The 22,867-nt window shown below is 33.8% G+C and overlaps 3 protein-coding genes across 3 annotated transcripts; 1 reads left to right on the forward strand and 2 right to left on the reverse strand.

Moving 5' to 3' along the window:
• Positions 1-504: 504 nt before the first annotated feature.
• LOC146536579 (uncharacterized) lies at positions 505-1,594 on the reverse strand. Its single transcript, XM_085189484.1, has one exon. It carries the CDS (start codon positions 1,518-1,520, stop codon positions 813-815), a length of 708 nt encoding a protein of 235 aa, XP_085045610.1. The 5' UTR covers positions 1,521-1,594; the 3' UTR covers positions 505-812.
• A 15,133-nt stretch (positions 1,595-16,727) lies between these two features.
• LOC146536580 (mitochondrial intermembrane space import and assembly protein 40) lies at positions 16,728-22,625 on the reverse strand. Its single transcript, XM_085189261.1, has 3 exons — positions 22,398-22,625; positions 19,000-19,534; positions 16,728-17,090 (listed from the first exon to the last, which is right to left on the reverse strand). Exons 2-3 carry the CDS (start codon positions 19,236-19,238, stop codon positions 16,892-16,894), a joined length of 438 nt encoding a protein of 145 aa, XP_085045387.1. The 5' UTR covers positions 19,239-19,534; positions 22,398-22,625; the 3' UTR covers positions 16,728-16,891.
• Positions 19,689-20,467, forward strand: LOC146536581 (uncharacterized). The gene is made up of 2 exons (XM_085189614.1): positions 19,689-19,957; positions 20,118-20,467. Exons 1-2 carry the CDS (start codon positions 19,689-19,691, stop codon positions 20,362-20,364), a joined length of 516 nt encoding a protein of 171 aa, XP_085045740.1. The 3' UTR covers positions 20,365-20,467.
• Positions 22,626-22,867: the final 242 nt, after the last annotated feature.

The following is a 22,867-nucleotide window of genomic DNA, read 5'->3' on the forward strand; positions in this document are numbered from 1 at the left end:
CCGGCAACTTTTTCACTCAACATTCTCAAATAGTTGCCTCTCTAGGCGTGGAGGAGTTAAGGAACCCTAACCCTACGAATATGCTGACGTACCAAAGTGCCTCGCCTGATCTCGGGCGACCACCCAGCGATTTCTTCGAATTGTCCAATGCACCTGTGTTTTAATTCTCGTAATTATAATATCTTATTAGAAGTTAAAAACACTCTTTATTCTCACTTCGATTAAAGCAGTCGTTAGTTTTAAGATAATTGTATTAATATATAATTAATAAATAATTAATAAATAATTAATAATTATTCGGTTTTTTTTCAATCCCTCAACTGCCGCAAACGTAATTAGCTATAAGCTGAGAAATTAAAATAAAAACATAAAATAATAATAATATATTTTTTTATTTAAGTGACCAGAGACTCGTTATGGTTTTTTTTTTTTTTTTATTTTAACATCACATCCACGGGCGCATAGTTGCCCGTGCCTTTTTTTATTTTATAAAAGTTATTTTAATGTGGCGTACTTAATTTTAGGACAATTTAAACTGTACTTATATCTAGAGCTTATACTAGAATGGTTGGATGAGACCCCTACCGACATATTTTTTTTTTTAAATGTTATTAACATATATAACTTATTTTATATAATTACTTTATACATGTAAAGAACACCTTCACCTACTAGATTTGGCCTGGCTCATGCAGAACGCCTTCCTTGAGTTTTTGGATCAGTGCCTCTATCACCGTATCATCTCTTTGTGACATTGCCCCTTTTAGGTTCGACTCGTTATGGTTAGTAAACAATATTTCTTACAGACTAGGTTAGTTACAATTATAATTATATTTTAAATAAATGTTCCAATACACGTGAATCATCGCTGCACCGTGTACCGTCCCGTTCGCAACGGAACAGCAATCATTCATGTATATACAATCCAGTCTACTGGATGTCATGTTTAGTAATTTGTTGGCACTACCCCGTACCCTACGCACCAGAGACTCGCATCTTTTTCTCATGAGGGCGTAAAAACAGTCAACACGCGCTTCAGCGAACATGCCTGAGGCACTGCAGTATCGAGGTAGCCCCAACAGCACCCTGAACGCGTTATTGTACTGAATGCGGAGAGCGCTATAGGATATTTGAGTATATCCTGCCCACAGGCTGCACGTGTAAAAAGATGTACAATATGCTCTAAATAATGTTATTTTAACATTGGGAGAACTACGTGCAAACCTACGAGCAAGCATATTCGCCCTCACCGACAACGCTCTCCGCTCCCGTTCAATATCAGTATCGTCTTTTAAATCAGAGGTCAAGTAGTGGCCAAGATATTTAAAACTATCCACCCTACCTAAGCTACAATTATTTAGAAAAACCGGTGGTAGTTCTCTCCTACACTTGCCTCTGACATTAAACATCATTATTTGACTCTTATTTACATTATACATTAGTCCATGTGACTTAGCATACGACTCACATAAAGATACTAATTTTCTTATGCCACAGACAGATGCACTCAGCAGCACCATATCGTCAGCATAGCTAATATTGTTAACACATACATCTTCTATATGACAGCCAACTCTGGGCCAACCAACCAACAGCCATAATAAACATGTATTTCTTTTTTTATTTTAACTCTATAGAATATAGATACTTCTATAAGATGAGAGTTATTTTAAAGTGAATAATATTCATAATGTTTACTTCTAATGAAAAATTTTCATTGAAAATCATAATAATTTTGTACATTTTTTAGAGTATCCACTAATGAGGTCAGATTTATTAGAACTACAGCATTCTCAGCATGATAGGACATTATCCAGGTATTTAAATGCTTAAAATAATCACGGAATGTTTCTTGCAAGGTAAAAGTAACTTTATTAATATCTCTTTGTCTGTTATTCATAAACTATCAAAAATATTTATTTTACATTGAAGTTAGTCCATTAGATTCATATTAATGTAATTATCAAGAATGCCTGCCTTCTCATCATTATGGCTATAATATGTATAGCTATATGAAAATAGGTTTATATTGTTTAGTGTTAAATGTTTACATTATTATAAAAAAATCTAAAATAGGAAATGACAAGTTTTAAAATATATTAAATATTTCTCTTTTTTCCTATTATTTAGGCTTCATCCCGGGAATCATTGTTACAATAATAAGAAGAAGGTAATAGAAAGAATAATAAGATTATTCACCATTTGTTCGATTTAAATATTTACTTTATTTTGAAATGCTATATTAAATAATAATATTATTAAATAATTCCTTTAATAATTTTGAATACTATAAAGATGATGTACTTTGTCATTACCCAAGTTTTATTATTGTTTTGTATATTATTGCAAAATCTTTGTTTTATATACTTAATAAGAAACATTCAGATTCATCAAACTTAATGTATTAGTAAAAAATACTTTTTGTTTTAAAATGTAATAGTATTTTTAAAGCATAAACATTGTACAATTTGTAAAAATAAAGCCTCATAGTGTCGGTCTTTTATTTACCTACGACTCTACGTCATACGTCATACGTCACTACGTCGCACAAATGTCAAACAGCTAGCGAGTGGCGACATCTGTAGAACTCTATAGTCTCTGGATATTGCCTCTATTGAGATAGGTTATAGAATATTAAATAAAAAGAGTACACTGTTCAGGAGATACGCACAAGTTTTATAAAATGTAATTTAAGTTATTTAAATTATATTGTTATCCAGCCTTCGTATTTTTTCATTTAACTGATTTATCACCTAGATTACTGTTTAGGTGAACTTATGTCCCCTATAAAAATAATTATTGTCTATGTCTCTGACGCAATTATTTTATAAAATAGAAATACGACTAGTTTCAAATATCTTATTCTAAATTTATATGTCTAGTATTTTATTATGAAATTAAATTATGTACTATAATAAAATAATGAGAAACTAACGAAACTTGGTATGAGGTATCTATAACTTTTCTTGAAGGACAAATTTTGATGGCTTACGACTTACGTTAAATGCCGGTGACATTTTTACTTCAAATCTCTCTAGCATATTATGTTCCTTGCTTCAAATTAAACGAAGAAGAGAAAATAAATAGTCTACATAAAAACAATCGTGATTTGTTATTAGGTTATAATGAACTATTAACATACTTAGTTCATTGTTAGCAAATTAACTTAAAGTAACTTAAATGTTTTAATTAATAAATATTGTGTATTGGTCAAAAGTACTGCTATAATTAACATTGAGCAAATACTAATATGTGTTTTAAAATGTTGGTGTTTTATATTAGTCTCTAGTTATTTAACTTCAGTTAATACTAAAAAACAAAAAACATAGGTACTATTGGTGCATGTTGTCTCTACCTGTAAGGGAAATAACACTGCAATGTATTTTTTTTAGTTAACTTGTGTATTTAAGTACATCCGTATTTTCTGTTGGTGGATCTTATAAAGAAATAACTTGAAAAACATTAATTTTAAATTTATGAAACCAGTCATAGCGCAAGGGCACAAGTATGCAATTGTAAACGCCACAGATTGTGGGTTCGATTTCCATACAAAGAAATGAAATATTTTTATTACATTGCTCTGGTAACAAGACAAACCGCGGCGTTGAGTTCCGCCATTTTGACACGCAATGCCTCCCGAATTCGGCGGTAAGTGGGGGACAGAGGTCTCTCTGCCTACCCTGCTATGTGCGAGATGCAAAGAAGCGAGAGAAGCTAAAAAATACCTTAAATCACGTATGTGATGTTTATATATAACATATAGATAGACTAAGGAACAGGGTACAAAGAATAATAATAATAATAATAATAAATAAAATTTATATCTCATCACATCACATTGTATACAAACAGAAAGATAAGGAGGCAATCATATGAGACTGACGCTTGTACTAAGCTCTGGGCTTGTGTTATTATATTAACATGATTGAGAAAACAAATAACAGTACAATAAATATTACATTAAAAAGTTGATTGCGCGTGAGTGTGGGTGTGTGCGTGTGTGTGTGTGTGTGTGTATGTGTGTGTGTGGGTATGTGTGTGTGTGTGGGTATGTGTGTGCGTGGGTGTGTGTGTGCGTGGGTGTGTGTAAAGCTATTTTTATAGTATTGATTAATTTTATAGGAAAAATGGTTGGGAGTATATGAATGTACTAGCGGACGCGCGCAGCTCCGCTTGCTTATTTTGGGGGTGAATTCTAATAAACCATAAAACATGTGTTCAATGAAATATTTTTAAGAGTCTAAATTTCTAATTTTATAAAAATCGGTGGCGATTTGAAGATTTTTCCATACTAACTTTCAACCCCTTATTTGCACCCTTAGGGGGTGAATTCTAGAAAACCATGAAACACATGTTCAATTAAATACTTTTAAGAGTCTGAATTTCAAATGTTATAAAAATTGGTGCCGATTTAAAAAAAAATCTATACAGACTTTCAACTCCTTATATGCACCCTTAGGGGGAGAATTCTAGAAAACGATGAAACACGTGTTCAATTAAATACTTTTAAAAATCTAAATTTTAAATTTTATAAGAATCGGTGCCGTTTTAATTTTTTTTCTATACAAACTTTCAACCCCTATTTCACCCCTTTAGAGTTAAAATTTTTCAAAATCCCTTCTTAGTGGATGTCCAGATAACGAAAGTAAACATTAGTCCAAATTCCACGTTTCTACGCACAGCGGTTACGGCTGTGCGCGCGTCTTACCTCAGTCAGTGAGGACAAGTCCTTTTATATATATAGATAAGCGATTTTAGGGATGTATAAGGGATTTCAAAACGACCTATTATATTTTTAATACATTATGCAATTATACATATTAGTTAATTAATATTTTTTCAGTAGAATCGTACGTCATGTCTAGGAGCCAGTTGGTAAGAGCTTTCTTAGTTTTCAATTTAGTCATGCCGTAAAATAGTAATTTTGTATTTAACTTATTATATAGAAAGTTACCAAGAAAAACATAAAACTTACGAGAAAAATTGGTTCTATGGGTGGATGTAGGACATACAGTACCTTTTCTATGTTTACTGATAATTAATTTTGGGTTATAAACTAATTCTGTATGTTTTTTAAGAATCGTTTGTAGTACAAAGATTTGCCTAACAGTAAGTACATTCCATTGTTTATAAAGTTCACTTGTTGAATATAATATTGGAAGAAATGCACTTACTTTTAGGATAGCTCTTTGGGCTCTTTCCAGTTTTAGCCTTTGGGACTTATAGCATCCTCCCCAAGACGTGATGCAATAGCCAATAACGGATTGGCAGATCGCAAAATACACTGTTTTAATAATATCACGGTCAGCAATGTGGCGTAGATTTTTGAATATGTAAATTAATTTGCGTAATCTTATTGTTAAGTTATTAATATGAGTTTCAAAGCTTAAGTGATGATCAATATCCACACCTAAATATTTAACTACGTTAGCACGCTGAAGCGGCTTACAGGAACAGCGAGACTGAAGAGATAAGTTGCAAGAGTGAGCGGTTAACTGAAGGTTAGACGAAATCGACACTTTGTTAATGGAGAAGGTTAATGTCATATCTAAAGTCAAAGATTGTTATATAGATTTAAATGTAGGTACTTATTTGCTTTGTTAAATAATAAAGTGAATTTAAGTGGGTAAGTTGAAATTATATATGACAAGTTAGTTCGTGTCAGGCTACCTAGCCAATACAATACTTATTGAAGGAACTCAGTGTTTTATTTACGTTACATATATAATATTGGCGACGAGAAGTTAAAAATTATACAAAATGGATAATAAAGCTATAAGATTTGAAGAATACAATCCAGACTCGGCTAACTGGGACAGTTACATAGACCGATTGAAGTTTTGTTTCGAGGCAAATGGCGTCATCGTGGACAATGTTAAGCGTGCTAATTTTTTCACAGTGTGTGGTTCGCGAGTGTATGATACTTTGGTTGCGTTGATTACGCCTAGGAAAGCAACCGATGTGACTTTTACCGAAATAGAAGCAATTCTAAGTAGGCATTACAGTCCTACTCCAAATGAAATAACAATGTCATATAAGTTTTATAAACGGGAACAAAAACGCGGTGAATTAGCTTCAGACTTTATTGCAGATGTGAGAAAACTTAGTGCCAAGTGTAATTTTACAGACTTAGAAAGAATGTTACGCGACAAACTCGTGTGTGAGTGATAGTAGATTACAATACAAACTATTAAAACGCGACAATTTACAGTATCAGGACGTAGTGAATGCTGTGTTACCATCAGAAAGTGCAGATCGTGATGTGCGCATGATACACGGTACCGCGGGCATCAACAGCGGCGCCGTCGCGGACGTAAGGGCGCGCGCCGGGACATCGCAAGACGACGCCGACGAGCCGATGGACGTTAACGCCGTACAAACAACAGTGTCTAATCGGTTGTGTTACCGATGTGGGAACCGACACGCGGGAGAATGTCGTTTTGTCAACGCAATTTGCCGATTTTGTAAAAAGCGAGGGCACGTTGAAAAAATTTGTGTTAAAAAGAAAAAGTCTAACCAGAAGGACGTTAATTTCACACAGATTGCAGATAATGGAGATCTATTAAATGGTATTTACAATATGCAGAGTGCTACGCGGATGCCACCTTACGAAGTTGATATTTTTATTGCTGACATGCCCGTGCGGATGCAAGTCGATACGGGGGCTAGTTTCTCTCTCATCAATGAGCGCACATGGAGTGTGCTCTGCAGTCTGCAGACTGAAACACCTGTAAAATTGCTTGGGCAGGCAACATTGCCAGTGCGTTATAAGAATGTCTTAAGAGATTTGACAATGATAGTAGCTAAAGGGAACGGTCTAAATCTACTTGGTCGCAATTGGCTCGCGCCTCTAGATATCACAATGAACATTAATTTCATTGCTAGCGATGATCTGGCGCAATTGCAGAAGGTAATAACAAAGCATACCAATGTATTTAGAGATGGCCTTGGTACGTACAATGGTAATCCCGTTGCTATACATGTGAAATCTGGTGCAAATCCTCGGTTTTTAAAAGCTCGCCCTGTGCCATATGCCCTTAGGGAACGGGTTGAAAACGAGATAGACAGGTTAGAACACGAAGGAGTTTTGTGTCCCGTATCATTTTCAGAATGGGCTACACCTGTGGTACCTATAGTAAAAAAGTCTGGTGAAATAAGACTATGCGGAGATTACCGCAGTACAGTGAACGAGGCGACGGAATCAGATACATACCCGATGCCAACGGCTAATGAAGTTTTTGCCACAGTTGCCGGTGGAAAAATTTTTACAACATTAGACCTAGACAGAGCATATACCCAAGTGGTTGTGGACGATAACATTTCAAAACTACTTACTTTAAATACTTGTAAAGGCCTATACACTGTACACAGGTTAGCATTTGGCGTTAAAGCTTGTCCAGGAATATTCCAGCGCTTAATGACCTCGTTATTAGCGGGCATTCCAGGTGTTGCAGTATTGATCGACGACATTATAATTAGTGGCCGGTCGATGTCGGAAATGCTGGAAAGCTTAGACATGGTACTTGGAAAAATAGAAAAAGCAGGACTGCGCTTAAACAAAATGAAATGTAAATTTGCTCAGAAGAAGGTTGAATTTCTTGGTTTTGTCATAGATTCAGAAGGTATACACCCAGCACCTAGTAAGGTGGAGTCTATTGTGAAAACTCCTGCACCGAAAAACAAGAAAGAGTTGCAAGCATTTCTTGGCCTATACAATTTTTATGAGCGATTTGTTCCACACAAAGCTACGGTATTAGAGCCTTTACATCGTTTATTGGACGCGAAAAGTAGTTGGAAATGGTCAAAAGTAGAGCAGAGTGCATTCGAAACAGCTAAAAGTTTACTTACCTTCGACGTAACCTTGGTACATTATGATGTTAATAAACCATTAATACTCACCTGTGACAGCTCAGAGTATGGAGTTGGGGAATGTATTATCTCATGAAATGGAGGATATGGAAGAACGTCCAATAGCAATGGCATCTAGAACTCTTCATTCACACGAAAGGCGTTATTCGCAGCTTGATAAAGAGGCAGCGTCTATTATGTTCGGTATAACAAAATTTAATAATTACCTGATGGCAAGGCGTTTCCGTATAGTTACGGACCATAAACCTCTACTTGGCATTTTCGATCCTAAAAAACCTATGCCAACTATGCTCTCGCCTCGACTAACTAGAATTGCTATTGCATTGACTGCACATAATTATGAAATAGTATACAAACCTGGATCTCAAATTTTATATGCCGACAGTCTTAGCAGATGGCCTCAGCCAGTGGCCGAACAACCAGAGCAAAGTTTGAGTGATATTTTATTAATGGCTGAAGCACCAGCTGATTTTCCTTTTGATGCCGAACGCGTTGCTTTAGCAACAAAACAAGACAAAACTTTATGTCAAGTGATGCACTATATAAAGCATGGGTGGCCAACAAAAATTAATGACAAATGTCTCCGTCCATTTTGGTTACACAAACTTGAATTATCACTGCAAGACGATTGCATACTTCTCGGTTGTCGTGTATTTATACCGAGTGCACTTAGACAACATGTATTACAAGTTCTACATAAAGCACATTCAGGAATAGTTCAAACAAAGTCAGTTGCTCGGAGTTACGTGTGGTGGCCAGGTCTCAGTGAAGATATTGAATTAATGATTGGAAGTTGTTCGAAATGCTTAGAAAATCGACATATGCCTCCTAAGGTAGTGCATGAGTGGATTACGCCCACTAGACCCTGGTCAAGGATCCATATTGATTGGGCCGGACCATATAAGAATAAATATTTCTTGATCATGGTGGATGCATACTCCAGATGGCCTGAAGTGTTTGTGGTAAATAATACTACGTCTGCAACAGCCATTAGCTTATTAAGATCAGTATTTGCAACCCATGGTTTGTGTGAAGTGTTAGTATCAGACAATGGCACTTCTTTTAAATCAAATGATATGCAGAATTTTTTGAAGGCCAATAATATTAGGCATGTAACGACAGCACCTTACCACCCAGCTACTAATGGTTTGGCTGAGCGCAGGGTTAAAACGATAAAAGGAAAACTCAATAAAATGGATAACTTATCGTGGGCTGTTAAAATTCCTAATTTGTTACTAGCTCTTAGGAGTACACCATGCGTAACAACTAATAAAAGTCCATCAGAATTACTAATGAAGAGGCGTTTGCGTACTCTATTAGATACTTTGCATCCAGATAATTTGAGAAATACAAAAAATGAACAGGAAATTTATAATAATAATCAAAAGAAACCCCGTCAAACTAATGTAAATCAGAAAGTAATGTATAGAAATTACAACCAAACTGGTCCAAGGTGGCTTCCTGGTGTAATTAATGAAAAGTCAGGTCCATCTAATTATAAAGTGGAGACGAGTGAGGGGACGATTATTAATAGACATATTGACCAGTTAATTAAAATGACTCCAGCAGCAACTCAAACTGAGAGAGAGGTAAATGATAATCGTGAACATTTATCACCAAATATAACTTCTGAGAATATAGATGTAGATATGGATAAAGATATGGATGATATCAATGGAAACAAAGAGGAGGAGAATAGTCAGGCAGAGGAAGAAATCATTGCTATACCAGATGCCACAGAATGGGCTGAAATGTTAGGAATTCCTAGTACTTCAGATAGCATAGGAAAAATAAAATATAAGTTTAGTGTACGTGCAAAGTCACCTTATCAGAGGCCGCAAGTAGTTGAGAATGCTCATTGTTTAAATTGATTGTTATATTGTAATGTTATTTTGTGTTGATTTTTAAATTATTGTAAAGCTATCTTATTGGGGAGGTATGTCATATCTAAAGTCAAAGATTGTTATATAGATTTAAATGTAGGTACTTATTTGCTTTGTTAAATAATAAAGTGAATTTAAGTGGGTAAGTTGAAATTATATATGACAAGTTAGTTCGTGTCAGGCTACCTAGCCAATACAATACTTATTGAAGGAACTCAGTGTTTTATTTACGTTACATATATAATAGTTAAATATTTTGTTTTCTCAACATTCAATGTAAGAAGATGATTATTTAGCCACTTCTTGACTATGTTGATACCCTCCTGAGCTTTACAGTATACGTTAGTCCAAGAGCCAGCTTTGAAGACTAGGACTGTGTCATCAGCAAACGTTATGATTTTACCATTAGACAGAGAAAGTTGGCATAAATCATTTAAATAGGTTATGAAGAGCGTAGGGCCGAGCACACTACCTTGAGGAATTCCATATATTACTGGTAGGGATTGACTAGTATAATCACCAATTTTAACTATCTGGGAGCGACCATTTAAATATGATTTAAAGAGCTCTAGCGGTAGACCCCTAATTCCTAAGCATTCTAATTTAGTTATCAAGGTTGGAATCGAAACAGTGTCGAATGCTTTAGCTAAATCTAAAAAAACTGCAATACACTTCTTTTTATTATCTAAGCCTGTTACTATATGGTCTGTAAGAGAGTGCACCGCATCTGATGTTGATCTTTTGATACGAAATCCAAATTGATTTGTTGACAAGAGATTAAATCTTTCTAAGTAATGGACTAATCTATTATTTATTAGATTTTCGAGACACTTAGATAGTGACGGTAAAATCGAAATTGGCCTGTAATTATCAACACGGTTCTTATCTCCGCTCTTATAAATAGGTATGATCAAGGCAGTCTTAAATGATGCAGGAAAGATTCCTGAAGTAAAAGCAAGGTTGCATATATATACCAAAGGAGGGATAAGTATATGTTTATACCTTTTTATAATTTTATTGGGTATTTTATCAATACCCATGGCACAGTCGGCTTTTAAACTATATAATATAATTTTATTCAGTTCAATCTCGTCAGTAGGAAGTAACATAAAAGAACTCGACAATATTTTGGAGGAAGAGGAGTGCAGACATGAATTAGGCAAGAGTTTTTCTGCTAAATTTTTTCCAACGTTAGTAAAGTAGGAATTTACTTTATCAACGCTTTTTTGGGGTTCTAAAGCGGAGAGGAGGTTTGTGGCTGGTACTTGTTCCTTAGTTCGAAAGGTGGTCTTTTTCAATGTTTCCCAAAGTTTTTTCTTGTCAGAGCTTGCCTTTTTAATATCCTGACTCTCAAAATCTCTTTTAAGTTTCTTCAATAAGGTATTACAAAAATTTCTATTTATACGTTTTTATCAAAATTTCATCGTTTGGTTTTTGTTTTAATTTTTGATGCATTTTGTCCCTATTGCGCATACACCTAAGTATCCCTGGAGTAATCCACGGCTTAGTCCTTATTTTTCTATTAGGTATATTTTTAAAGGTAGTGTTACTTAGTATTATATTACTTAGCAATGAAATCAAGTGTTTAGTAGCTCTGTTCACGTCATTATATGTGTAAATTTCAGAAAAGTCAATAGTTTTTATACATGAATCCAATTTTTCAAAGTTAATACGTTGACAAGTGTGTTTTTTAAAAGCATGTGTAACACATGAATCTAGGGTTAAAAAGAAAAAAACGGTCTCGTGATCAGTTATTGACGTTTGGGCGACATAACAATATACATTTAGTTTAGTTTTTATCATAACATGGTCTAAACAAGTGCGCCCGTGCGTGGGAAGGGTATGCCCTGCTAATAATCCATGTTCAGCTAATATATTTAAGTAGTAGTTGCTTCTAGTATCAGGTGAGTGTTCCACAATGTCAATATTAATGTCACCCGTAATTATTATATTTTTATATTTAGAATAACTCTTAAGAAGTTTTTCTAGTGTTTCTATAAAACCAGTGGTATCCCTATGTCCCGGTGGTCGATAAATAGACATAACTATAATATCATTATTAATATTTAGTACTAAACAATTTGCATTACTTAGGTTAGCCTCTTCAATGTTAATGTTGATACTTTCGAGATAATAAACAATAACCCCTTCGTTTTGGGTAAAATTACGAGTGGTAGAAGTACTACTATAACCCTCTATAAGCGGAACATGGGATACAGATGGTAGCCAACATTCTGTTAATATAATAATATCCCATTTCACTTGGCTTCTATTTATTAGTGTCAGGAAGCTAGGAATGTTACGATTTAAACTACGTATGTTCTGTGTTATGACTTTGAGACATTTATTAGAAATAGGGACTAGTGTCGAGCAATTTTCAATATCACACAGGGAAGAGTGTGATATTGAGAATTCATCGAGGTTATTGTTGATTACTTCCATGTCTTCTTTATAATTATCGGATTTTATTTATAAATAGGCACACACACACAGACAAATAAAGGAGCTAACGCGTACAGAACAAGTAATCAACAATACTAGATATCATATAGCATTTAGACAAATTACTACAAAATATAAATAAAAATATAAATAAAAATAAACAAATGTGGAAAACCTTATAGGAATGTATATATAAATAGCTGATGTATAAGTGTAAATAGTTTTTAGTTGAGTTTTGTATATGTATTGTATATTATTGTACTTAATTAGACTAAAATTTAACATAATTTTATATGCAATATACAGGTTATAAAGTAAAAAATAAAGGCTAAATAATAAAATAAACACACAAGAGGTCGCACATTTATCGAGAATAAATAGTAAATTCACACTAATTTTCTGAGATCTTCTTGTTCCTCGATACGAGTAATAGGAGAAGCTTCTTGTTTTTGGATGAAAACTCTGCCGAAAGAGGTCCAGCATCTGTAGTAGTTCTGCTCTCGTGCTTGCTGCCTGGCTAAAAAATATAGCCGACGGGCTTTTGTAGTTAAGAAGTCTGATATAAATATGGTTTTAGGTGGGCCTTGAATATTAAGGTTCGAGGTATTAAGTGTTGGTTGGTGTAGTAGTTTTTGTGACTTATTGTAGGCAATAACACATTTTATGAACATTGATTTCCTTGTAGTCGTTGTGGAGTCCACTATAACAGTTTCATTTTTTGATTTTGGTCGATAAATTTCTCTTATTTCGAGATTTTCGTGGAATGGGGGTTGCTTCACTATGGCACCCACTTTGTTTATAATATCTATTATAGTCTGGCAAATATGTTATTGATAATGGGAAGCACGCGCGGCAAATTGCGCAGAAAGCGTATTTTGATGTCTGCACATAGACACCCGCTCACGCCGGACCGATTCCCCGTTAGGGGTCGCGGGGAATCGTTGCGGGGTGTGACCGGGCTACGGTACAGTCGAGTGCAACGCTATCAGTTCATTACTATGAAATATGAATATAATATCATATGATAGCATCATATATGCGGAATGGCGTAGTAGAGCATATTTATCTAGTAATATTATAAAAATTAGTAAAAAACACCAAAGCAACATGCAAAATGAAGATATGGTAAATTAAATAAAAAACTAAATTAAATTATTATAATGAGGCCACATACAAATCTTCTCAATCCAAATTCAATAAAAAAAGTAAAATTTAAAAAGTAAATTTAATATATAAAACAAGCAAACAAATACAAGATTTTGGCGTTAGGCAACATGCAAAATCAACTTATGGGTAAGTAAAAATTTTTTTAAATAATGGAAATAGAGGTCTTAACAAATAAATGATGTTAATAAATTATAACTCCAAATTAAATCAAAATTTTATTACCGTTTTATTTAAAACGTTAATTAATGCATGCAAGAAAGTAAAAAATAAAAATTAACAAATAATAAAGCAAATAATCAAAACGGTAAAAGGCATTTTTGTTTACAATTAATTATATTCTTGTTTGAACAATATAGTGTGAGCTCGATAGTACCTTTAAAGACGTGTGGGTGCGAATTTCCTGTAAGGACGTAGCGCTCACACTGACGCACAGTAACTTGTATGGCAAAGGGATACCTCACTCTCATTTTTTTTTCCCCAAAATTTATTTAAATAATTTACCCAATATTTTTTTTATATATATAATCTTAAATATTGCCACATATTTCTTTATCCATATTGCATTGTATATAAGCTTGTATTATGCATACTGAATGTTTATGTTGTACATAAGTGTGTATATATATATATATATATATATAGATAAATATCATGTGCCATTAGATATATAAGCAGAAGCTTAGAATTGATTAATTATTTATTGACAAAAAAAAATGATTATACTTTTCGGGCTAGTCTTGATTTTATTCTTGACAACAATGTATGGAACAGCTGATTATTTTTCGATATTTACGTATCCTCATAAAATTTTCGTTTTGTATAATTAACTACAACATAAACATGATAGACAGATATTTTAATTATCGTATAGGTAAATGTGATTTGCTAAGCGTGGGGTAAAACAACATAACAGGGTAACACTGATCGAACGTTCTCTGCGCATAGTATACTGCGCAATTTGCCGTGCGTGCTTCCCATTATCAATAACATATTTGCCAGACTATAAGCGATCTTTGTTTTCTTTTTCTACTTTGGGAACATTTCGAATCTCAACCGTAGTAGACCGGGAGTTACGTTCTTGAGTTTCCAATTTTTCTTCTAGTTCTTGTATTCGACATTTAGAGGTTTTGTTTTCTGATTCCAATATAGCCACTTGATTTATTAGCTCGTCATACTTTTCCGACATAAAGTCAACCGATTTTTGAATTTCAAAGTTTTGTTCTTTAATGGAATTCAATGTTTGAGTGATATTTTCAAATTTTTTATCTTGTTGGGTTATAAAATCAGCTATCATCGATTTTATTTCTGAAGTAAACGAATTCGTGTTATCCGTTATTTCTTCAAACGACCGTTTAAATCTCTTTTTAATGCTTACATTAGTTTCGAGTGTGTCCAAATCACCAAATGTTGATTCATGGAGCTGGGGAGTGCTTTTCGATATGTTTGTGTTTGGCGGAGTGCGTTGTAAAGCCATTTTAAAATATAATAATTTATAGTGTAGGCCTATTTGTAACAGTAGCCGACGGCATGCAAAGCAATGCAATCCAACTGTTAGATGTGGCAGAATGAGACAGATGCGTCGACGCAATTGATAGCTCGTCAACGGCGTTGCAGCTGGTGATTGGTTTAAAAAGCGCAGTTGCAATAAAGCGGCAGTTAGTGCACTATATTTGTTTCTTTCTTAAGGTGTGTGTACTACTCACAGGTTGTAGAATTATGATACAACAGAAAACACGTCCGAACTCCGTGGATGCCCGCGAGCGAGGATGCGAATAGTTTTAGAAACAAATAAAAATGCCTATTTACATGTAACATTCTTTATTTTATAACCTACTATTATACTAAATAATAAAAGTAGTATGTCTGAGCTAGTCCATATTCACAATGCTTAATAAATTAACATAAACTCTTCTATTTCAATAAAATAACAAATGTATTGGAGTTGTGTACTTAAACATGAATTTGAGCCGTGACATGACCATGGTTCAAAGAAAAACACCATGTGTTGATATTGGAAAACTAAGAACATTACTTATTCACATAAAAGATTCAAATATCAGGAAATTATTTAAATATCACTAAAATCATATTTAGTTGCATTCATCACAAATCACGAAAGTTGATAATAAATGTTATCTTTTATCAATATAAAATTGATTAAATTGATTAAACTTTTTTTTTTGGCTTCAAAAAATTCCTTTTCTAGGTTCTGTAAAATTATAATTACAAGAAAAATATAAATTATTATTATTATATAGTTGTGTGTCCTGCGGCACAGTTGCACAAAAGTGTGACTGTAAACAACACTACAAGTTGGAATTGATTCCTGCTGATATATTTAATTTTCAATTTTCTGTTCGTGTTGAAGCATAACGCGGCGTGAGTCCCGCCACTCATGAAATGGCTCCAGAATTTGTCGGAAAGTAAGGAAAACAAATGTCTTAATGGCAACGGAGTATCTTAACACTAATTTCCCGAGTTTGCTCTGCCAGCCCTGCTATTTACAGGATTGTGTGAATCTGCTATAAGTATGTCATGGCTCAAGATAGTGAGGACATTCATAAATTACGTTATGTGTTAAGATATTAGGGTTCCCAAATTAAAGACATAACATTTGAAAATACAACATCCAAGAATTAAAACACGAAAGGAAACTGAAACGATTCCATACATTTTTGGGACCAGTATGTAAAGAGATGAAAATGGTATGATTTAATATGTTCAGGTTCATCATTCCCTCCCTGAAAATTCTATAAATTTTGGCAATCTGAGAGCGGAGTTATTGGAGATTTGATTTGTTGTTATTGCTTGTTTCAAAGGATGTCTCTGTCGGTTTCTAGGTATTAAGAAATAACAATTGATACACCGGCTCCGGTTGTCGAATCTTCTACGTGGTGATACCTAATTCGATGTATTTGATGTTCTCAGAATTCAACAAGAAGTACAAGTTGATTGATTGATTGATTTCTCGATATATGGCGTTTCGAGCGTGCCAGTTGAGCACAATTTATTTCGCCAATGACACGTTGTATGGAAAACACACGAAGGAAATTGACCGGTAATAAAAAAGATAAATAGAAGTACAAGTTGTCAACAACAAAATTGAAAATGCAAAAATCATTAGACACGATGTCATTGTCAATCAACTGTCGCATCTGTCATTTAACATATGATTGAATTTAATCGGTTAAGGATATGAAACTATTTTTTTTTTTTTTTTCATTTTTCTCCACTTTAATTGACATACAATTAATTATTATTTGCTATTCCAAAAATGAATAAAAAAAAAAAAATACTTTTTTTGACCACATCTCAACTCTTTACATTTAGCCTAAAAGTTTGTCTCCTTTGAATAACATTTGCTGCTGAACTGGTGTTTGATTTAATAATTTATTATTTATGAGGTCATACTAAGGTGTCATAAATGTAACATAATATGCGACAAGGAACCCTCCTCCCCTCTAGGGTTTAAAGTTCATTAAGTTCATTGTGGGATGAATTATGCATATCCTAAAATGTGTGGTAACTGTCTATTTGGCGGGGTCAGCGGCGGTATCGGTGGGGGTGGCGGGGTCGGCGGCAAGTGTGGAGGCAGAGTTGGCGGCCTCGTCGAGTGCAGCGGCGAGCTCGTCATCGTCATCCTTGCCGTACAGCTCGGGGTACTGCGCCATGCACTCCTGCATCACACTGAACTTCTCATAGCAGTCGCTGCCCTTCGGATCCGCCTCACTGGAAATATCATACATTGTTTTTTTTATTTTCAATAAATGTTTCATTATTTTTAAACATAAAGAAAAAAGATAAATTATTATTTGTTTAACATAAATAAAAAAAAAATATTTGAAATTGATGTAACAAACACTCTCATTATGTTATACTGTTGGCATATTTCATTTGTCACATTCCATTAATACACGTATTAAACATTAATTATATTAATCTCTATCCATACCTATATTATAAATTCGAAAGTAACTCTGTCTGTCTGTCTGTCTGTCTTTTACGCAATCAGGGCCAAACCGCTAATTTAATAGTGATAAAATACATATATAGAGATACATGAGAGTACCGGGATGAACATAGGATACTTTTTTTTTTCTTATATTTGTAATATGGTCGGTATATACTAATATATTAAAATACATTTTAATTTGACATGTAATTTATTCCGCCATTTTAATAACAATCGTCGCTACGCGTTGCTAAGCAACGGCTTGCAAAGTTTGTTGCTTGAGTTACGCGAACGGGCAGATGACTGATGATTTTGTAAATTTTTATATATTTTCGAATTACTATTATTTTTTATGTAATTATTTGCTGCTTATAATTAATTTATCTCAGTTCGGTTATCTATACCGATGTTATACACTTAAAATATCGTAATTTTAATCTTTTCGGATTTTATTTAATATTGTTCACAAAAATTATTTTTTTTTTTTTTCAAATTCAAATTCAAAATATTCTTTATTCAAATAAACTTATAATAAGCACTTTTGAATCGTCGAATAAACATATGAACAAAAAGCTACCACCGGTTCGGAAGGCAGTTCTGCTGAGAAGAGCCGGCAAGAATAATTAATTAATATAGAAAAATGTTAAGTATGCGCGCACGTCAAACTTTAGGTACTTTTTCTAATATTAATAATTTCCTTTAGTTACTTTTACTTCTTTTGTTTGTTCATTTCGGTTACTCAGATATTTTTTCTAATAATAAATCTCCACTTATTATTATTTTTTAACTTATTTTAATTATTTAGGCTTATATTTTCGCGGGCGTAGCCGCGTCCGGGCCCACTAGTATATAATAAAACAGTAAAAATATTTTGTTTGTACATTTCGTATTTTTGACTGAAATGAGTAGAGGGGCACTTAAAAAAAAGAATAGAAATTTCTATTTTTTAACTCAGCTTAACATCTAAAGTATGTTTCATCAAAATCGGTTCATTAAAAAAAAGGTATAGTCATTTGAATGATCTAAAAGCATGAGTTTGCCTGCAAATATGTAGCAATCCATATCTTTACTTATACTTATAATAAATCTGTATTTGTTTGTATTAATCTGTATTTTAAACTTTCAAAACAAGGAGGAGGTTCTCAATTAATTATTTTGGATTCATTTCGATATTGGATTATTTGATTTGATTTGGGTATTTTATGTAATATGCAAACATTAGAGTTATTTTACAAAGAATATTATAAATCCTTACCCAAATCAATAATTTAACATTTAAGGCTGTTTCTGAACAAGGAAATTAAATTATTCATTTACATCAACACATTTGACTGCCAGTCAATTCTGTTTATTAAATGAATAATCATGTAGACCCCTACACGCTAGTATTTAATATAGTGTATAAAGCTGTTGATAAGAGTTTGTCACACAATATCTCATAACCAGATCTCAAGGGGACTAACTTTTAGCTACAATAAATGACTAAAATATTTAGTATCCACAATATTATGGTTCGTTTAAGTTACAAACAAAATTAATAACAAATCTTTACTGATAGGAAAAGCTTGTTGTGCATACAGTTTTAATATCTCTTGAATAAGTGGTTTTTTGGGTTAACCCTGTTTAGACCTAGGTATCTACCTATTTTTATATTATATTATTATATATCTATATATATAAATATACCTGTAGTGGAAGCATTCAAAGGCATCACGGAACTGAGGACCACACGGTCCAGTGGCCATCCCTCCGAGGCAGGGGCATCCCCAATTAATGCTGCCATCTGGTAGAAGTAGGCCAGGTGCGGGTTCTGGCTCAGGCAGGACCACAGTGCTGGGCGCCGCCAGTTCTTCACGTGCAGCCACCACCACTACATCTTTGCCGCCTTCACCTAGAGCCCAAGAGGCTCGTGTCTGTGAGCTCATGTTGTGTAGTTAGATATATATCCTTAAACTACACAAGTATGTATTTATCTTCAGCTAGTTACACAAGTGCCTGTAGCGAGGCGGCCTGCACCCGCACACGCACCGCAGGCGCAGCGAGGGCGAGTGCAGCGCGCACGTGGCGCAGGTGCGACGCTCTCACCCGCAGCACGCAGCGTGCTCCGCCGTCACGGGTACGGAGTACGTCGACACGTGCTGGGCAACACTCCCCAAATAACTCACGGAGCGCTTGCTGCACCGTGCTCTGCACAGACAATTCTGCTCTGTCTGGTGAGTTCCTGAAATGTTCATGATTAACATGTTTAAAAATGAATAATCCATAATGCCATATCGGTAGTGTTTGTTTTAATAATATTAGTTACGCGGATGACATGGTGCTGCTGGCTCCCTCTGTCAGTGCTATTAGGAAGATGCTGGCTTTTTGTGAGTCATATGCTGAAGTGCATGGATTGGTGTACAATAGTAAGAAGAGTGAATATTCTAGTCTTTAAGTCTGGAAACAAAGTACCGGAAAATGTGCCTTCAATTAAGCTTAATGGGAAAAATCTTGCTAGAGTACACCAATTCAAGTATCTCGGCTACATTGTCACAGAAGACCTAAAGGATGACTTAGATATTGAGCGAGAGCGCAGGGCGTTGTCGATCAGGGCGAACATGTTGGCTCGCAGATTTGCTCGTTGCTCAACTGCAGTGAAGATCACGCTTTTTAAAGCTTTTTTTTTTTTTTTTTTTTTTTTTTTTTTTCGGACTTGAAGTTAATGCTGTTAGCCCTATTGGCCTTTACAGCGACACCGGGTGGGTAGGGCAGAGGGTAGTCTGGCCCTGAAAATAAGCAGGCACTGTGTGGCTGCCTGTGGGGATACTTTTTAAAGCCTACTGCACTTCCTTTTATACGAGTAGTCTGTGGGTCAACTATACTCAGAGGTCGTACAGCGCGTTGCGTGTTCAATACAATAACGCCTTCAGGGCATTGCCGGGGCTGCCGCGGTACTGTAGCGCCTCGAGTATGTTCGCGCACGCAGGGGTTGACAGTTTCCCGGCCATTCTCCGAAAGAAAGCAAGCTCTCTTTTAAGGCGAGTGCGCGGCAGCCGCAACAGTGTCCGCTGATCCGGCACATGTGTGACATTACAATGTCACTACTAGTTACTAAGTACTAACACTATATATTAAGTTTTATTGTATTATTACTAACATATATGGATCATGTGTTGTCCGAATAATAAACATTTTTATTTTTTTATTTTTATAATGATAAATGATAATGTAAACAAACACTGTTTAAATTGTTATTGTATGCTGTGTTGGTGATTAAAATATAGAAATAGATAATAAACATTAAAAATTGCTTTAATAAATCAACTTCCTGCTGTCCCACACACAGCAGGGTAGGCAGAAGGAACCTACTGTTAAGACACTCTCGTTCCCCATATTCTGCTGAATTCTGGAGGCATTTGGTGTTGAGTTGAGTTGTTATAATACAAAATAATAAAATTGTTATTCTCATAGTAATATCTATTAAATTCTACTAATCTATATATATAAAAATACATGTTCTCACTGACTGAGGTACGATGCACGCACAGGCGTAACCGCTGATGATAGAAATGTGAAATTTGGACAGATGTTTATTTTGTGTAATCTGGACATCCACTAAGAAGGGATTTTGAAAAATTTTAACCCTAAAGCGGGTGAAATAAGAGTTCAAAGTTTGTATGGCAAATTTATTAAATTGGCACCAATTTTTATAAAATTTGAAATTCAGACTCTTAAAAATATTTAATTGAACATGTGTTTCGTAGTTTTTTTAGATTTTATTCAATTTGAAATTGAAACTCTAAAAATAATTGTTTCATGGTTTATTAGAATTCACCCCTAAGGGTGCAAATAAGCAAGCGAAGCTGCACATGTATGCTAGTATAATATATAAGTAAAGCATAAGAGTTTGTTTATTTAAATGCTAAGATCTCTGAAACTACTAGTTGAATTCAACTTCACTTATAAGATATACAATAGTTGGTTGAGGTACTGTCCTCTTAGATAGGTTACAAAGCTTTTACATAGGATACAAGGTTTTGTGTGAAAGCTACATTTTTACAAATGTTATAGGCTATATGTAATATTACAATGTAATTTATAGTTATCTGTAAATAACGAAATAACAATAATAATGAACACCATCAAATTGCTTTAACCGAGTAAGCTGCAGAACTGGTTAAATATATTTAAATACTGTGTAAATTCATTAGTACTTAAAAAAAATTGTAACACCTTATCTAATCTCATTTATCTAAATCTTATAAATAAGGTATTATGTGACAAAAAAAAATAATTGAAAATTGGAAATTATAATGAAAATATATACTTATGAGCAAAAGTTATTCTACTATTAAGGAAATTTAATGAAGACAAGTTTTGGTTTATGTAATTTAGACATATACTTTTTGAGAAATTGTAAAATTAAATTTATTTAATGCTCTGTTTATTTTAATGATTCTGTCTTAGAATATCCCTGAACTGTGTGTATAGGTGTATAGGTAAAATGCATTATGGAATTCTTGCACCAAGTATATAAGTATCTCTCTGGTCAATGACAGCAAGCCTAGGTTCTAATCTGGTGAGGGAGCAAGGTCAGGACTCAAACCTACGCTTGTAGCTGTCAATTGCCGGTACCCTCTGTTCTAGCCCACAAGTAGGCCACTAGTACATAATAATTATACTACTTTGTATTTCTACATTTCAAAATTTGCATATAGTACAACAGTACAAGTAGTAAGTATAAAAATATATTTGTAACTTAAAAGAACTTAAGGGTTTTTCATATTTTTATTTAAAGGAACAGGATATATACATATATTGTATCTAGTAACTTATTTTTTAAATTAAATGTTTGTCTGTATAAATATAAATGTACAAAATAGAAATAAAACTAGTATATCTGGAAATTTGATATAAGTGATACATGGTAACATATCATGTTATAATAGCATGTTTCAGATGTTTTTGTTGAACAAATCAAATATAAGTAGAAGTAGCTACTATATGTAGAAATTCATGACAAATTTATTAATAAATATACACAAAGCTTTATTTATCAGAACATAAAGTATTTTTTTGTTACGCAATATTACAGCCATACTTACAGGTTTGTTTCTAAATCCAAATAGAAATACTGAGAGCACATTCCATTGGCAGCAAGCAAATAAATTGGCACTCTTATTTAATTAAATATACTTGATAATAACTTATTTATACAAATGTTACTTTTAAACCACGTTAATAAACCTTATTCCTGCAATTATTCCCATTTGCACATTTGAGGTTATGTTGACACTGGAACAGCGGCTTGACAATTACATTCGCTGTCAAAATGATATCAATAATAAGAATAACAGATAATCCAATATTTTAGGAATATAATTCGGTAACATGTACAATATTTTTAAAATGAAAAAAATTCGAGAATTGTACTGCATTTAATCCATTTTAATTATTTACTTTAAGTACATTCGGGTAGTCTCATATAATAAATATCGGTCAGAATCAATTTTAAGTCAATGTTATAATCAGCAGATATTATAAGCTTCTCCTATTCTAATTGGCACAGATTAAA

The sequence above is a fragment of the Heliconius melpomene genome, chromosome 8 (assembly GCF_056956725.1).
Source record: "Heliconius melpomene rosina isolate 202511_hmr_F chromosome 8, ASM5695672v1, whole genome shotgun sequence".
In the NCBI taxonomy this organism is placed as follows: domain Eukaryota; kingdom Metazoa; phylum Arthropoda; class Insecta; order Lepidoptera; family Nymphalidae; genus Heliconius; species Heliconius melpomene.

What these genes read in the sequence shown, in the direction of transcription:
- LOC146536581 (XM_085189614.1), top strand. Translation starts at nt 19,689, where the DNA reads ATGCTGAAGTGCATGGATTGGTGTACAATAGTAAGAAGAGTGAATATT. An exon ending in TCAACTGCAGTGAAGATCAC is followed by an intron (nt 19,958 to 20,117) that starts GCTTTTTAAAGC and finishes GCCTGTGGGGAT; the next exon opens with ACTTTTTAAAGCCTACTGCA.
- LOC146536579 (XM_085189484.1), bottom strand. Translation starts at nt 1,520, where the DNA reads ATGGTGCTGCTGAGTGCATCTGTCTGTGGCATAAGAAAATTAGTATCT.
- LOC146536580 (XM_085189261.1), bottom strand. Translation starts at nt 19,238, where the DNA reads ATGAGCTCACAGACACGAGCCTCTTGGGCTCTAGGTGAAGGCGGCAAA. An exon ending in TTTGAATGCTTCCACTACAG is followed by an intron (nt 17,091 to 18,999) that starts GTATATTTATAT and finishes TGATATTTCCAG; the next exon opens with TGAGGCGGATCCGAAGGGCA.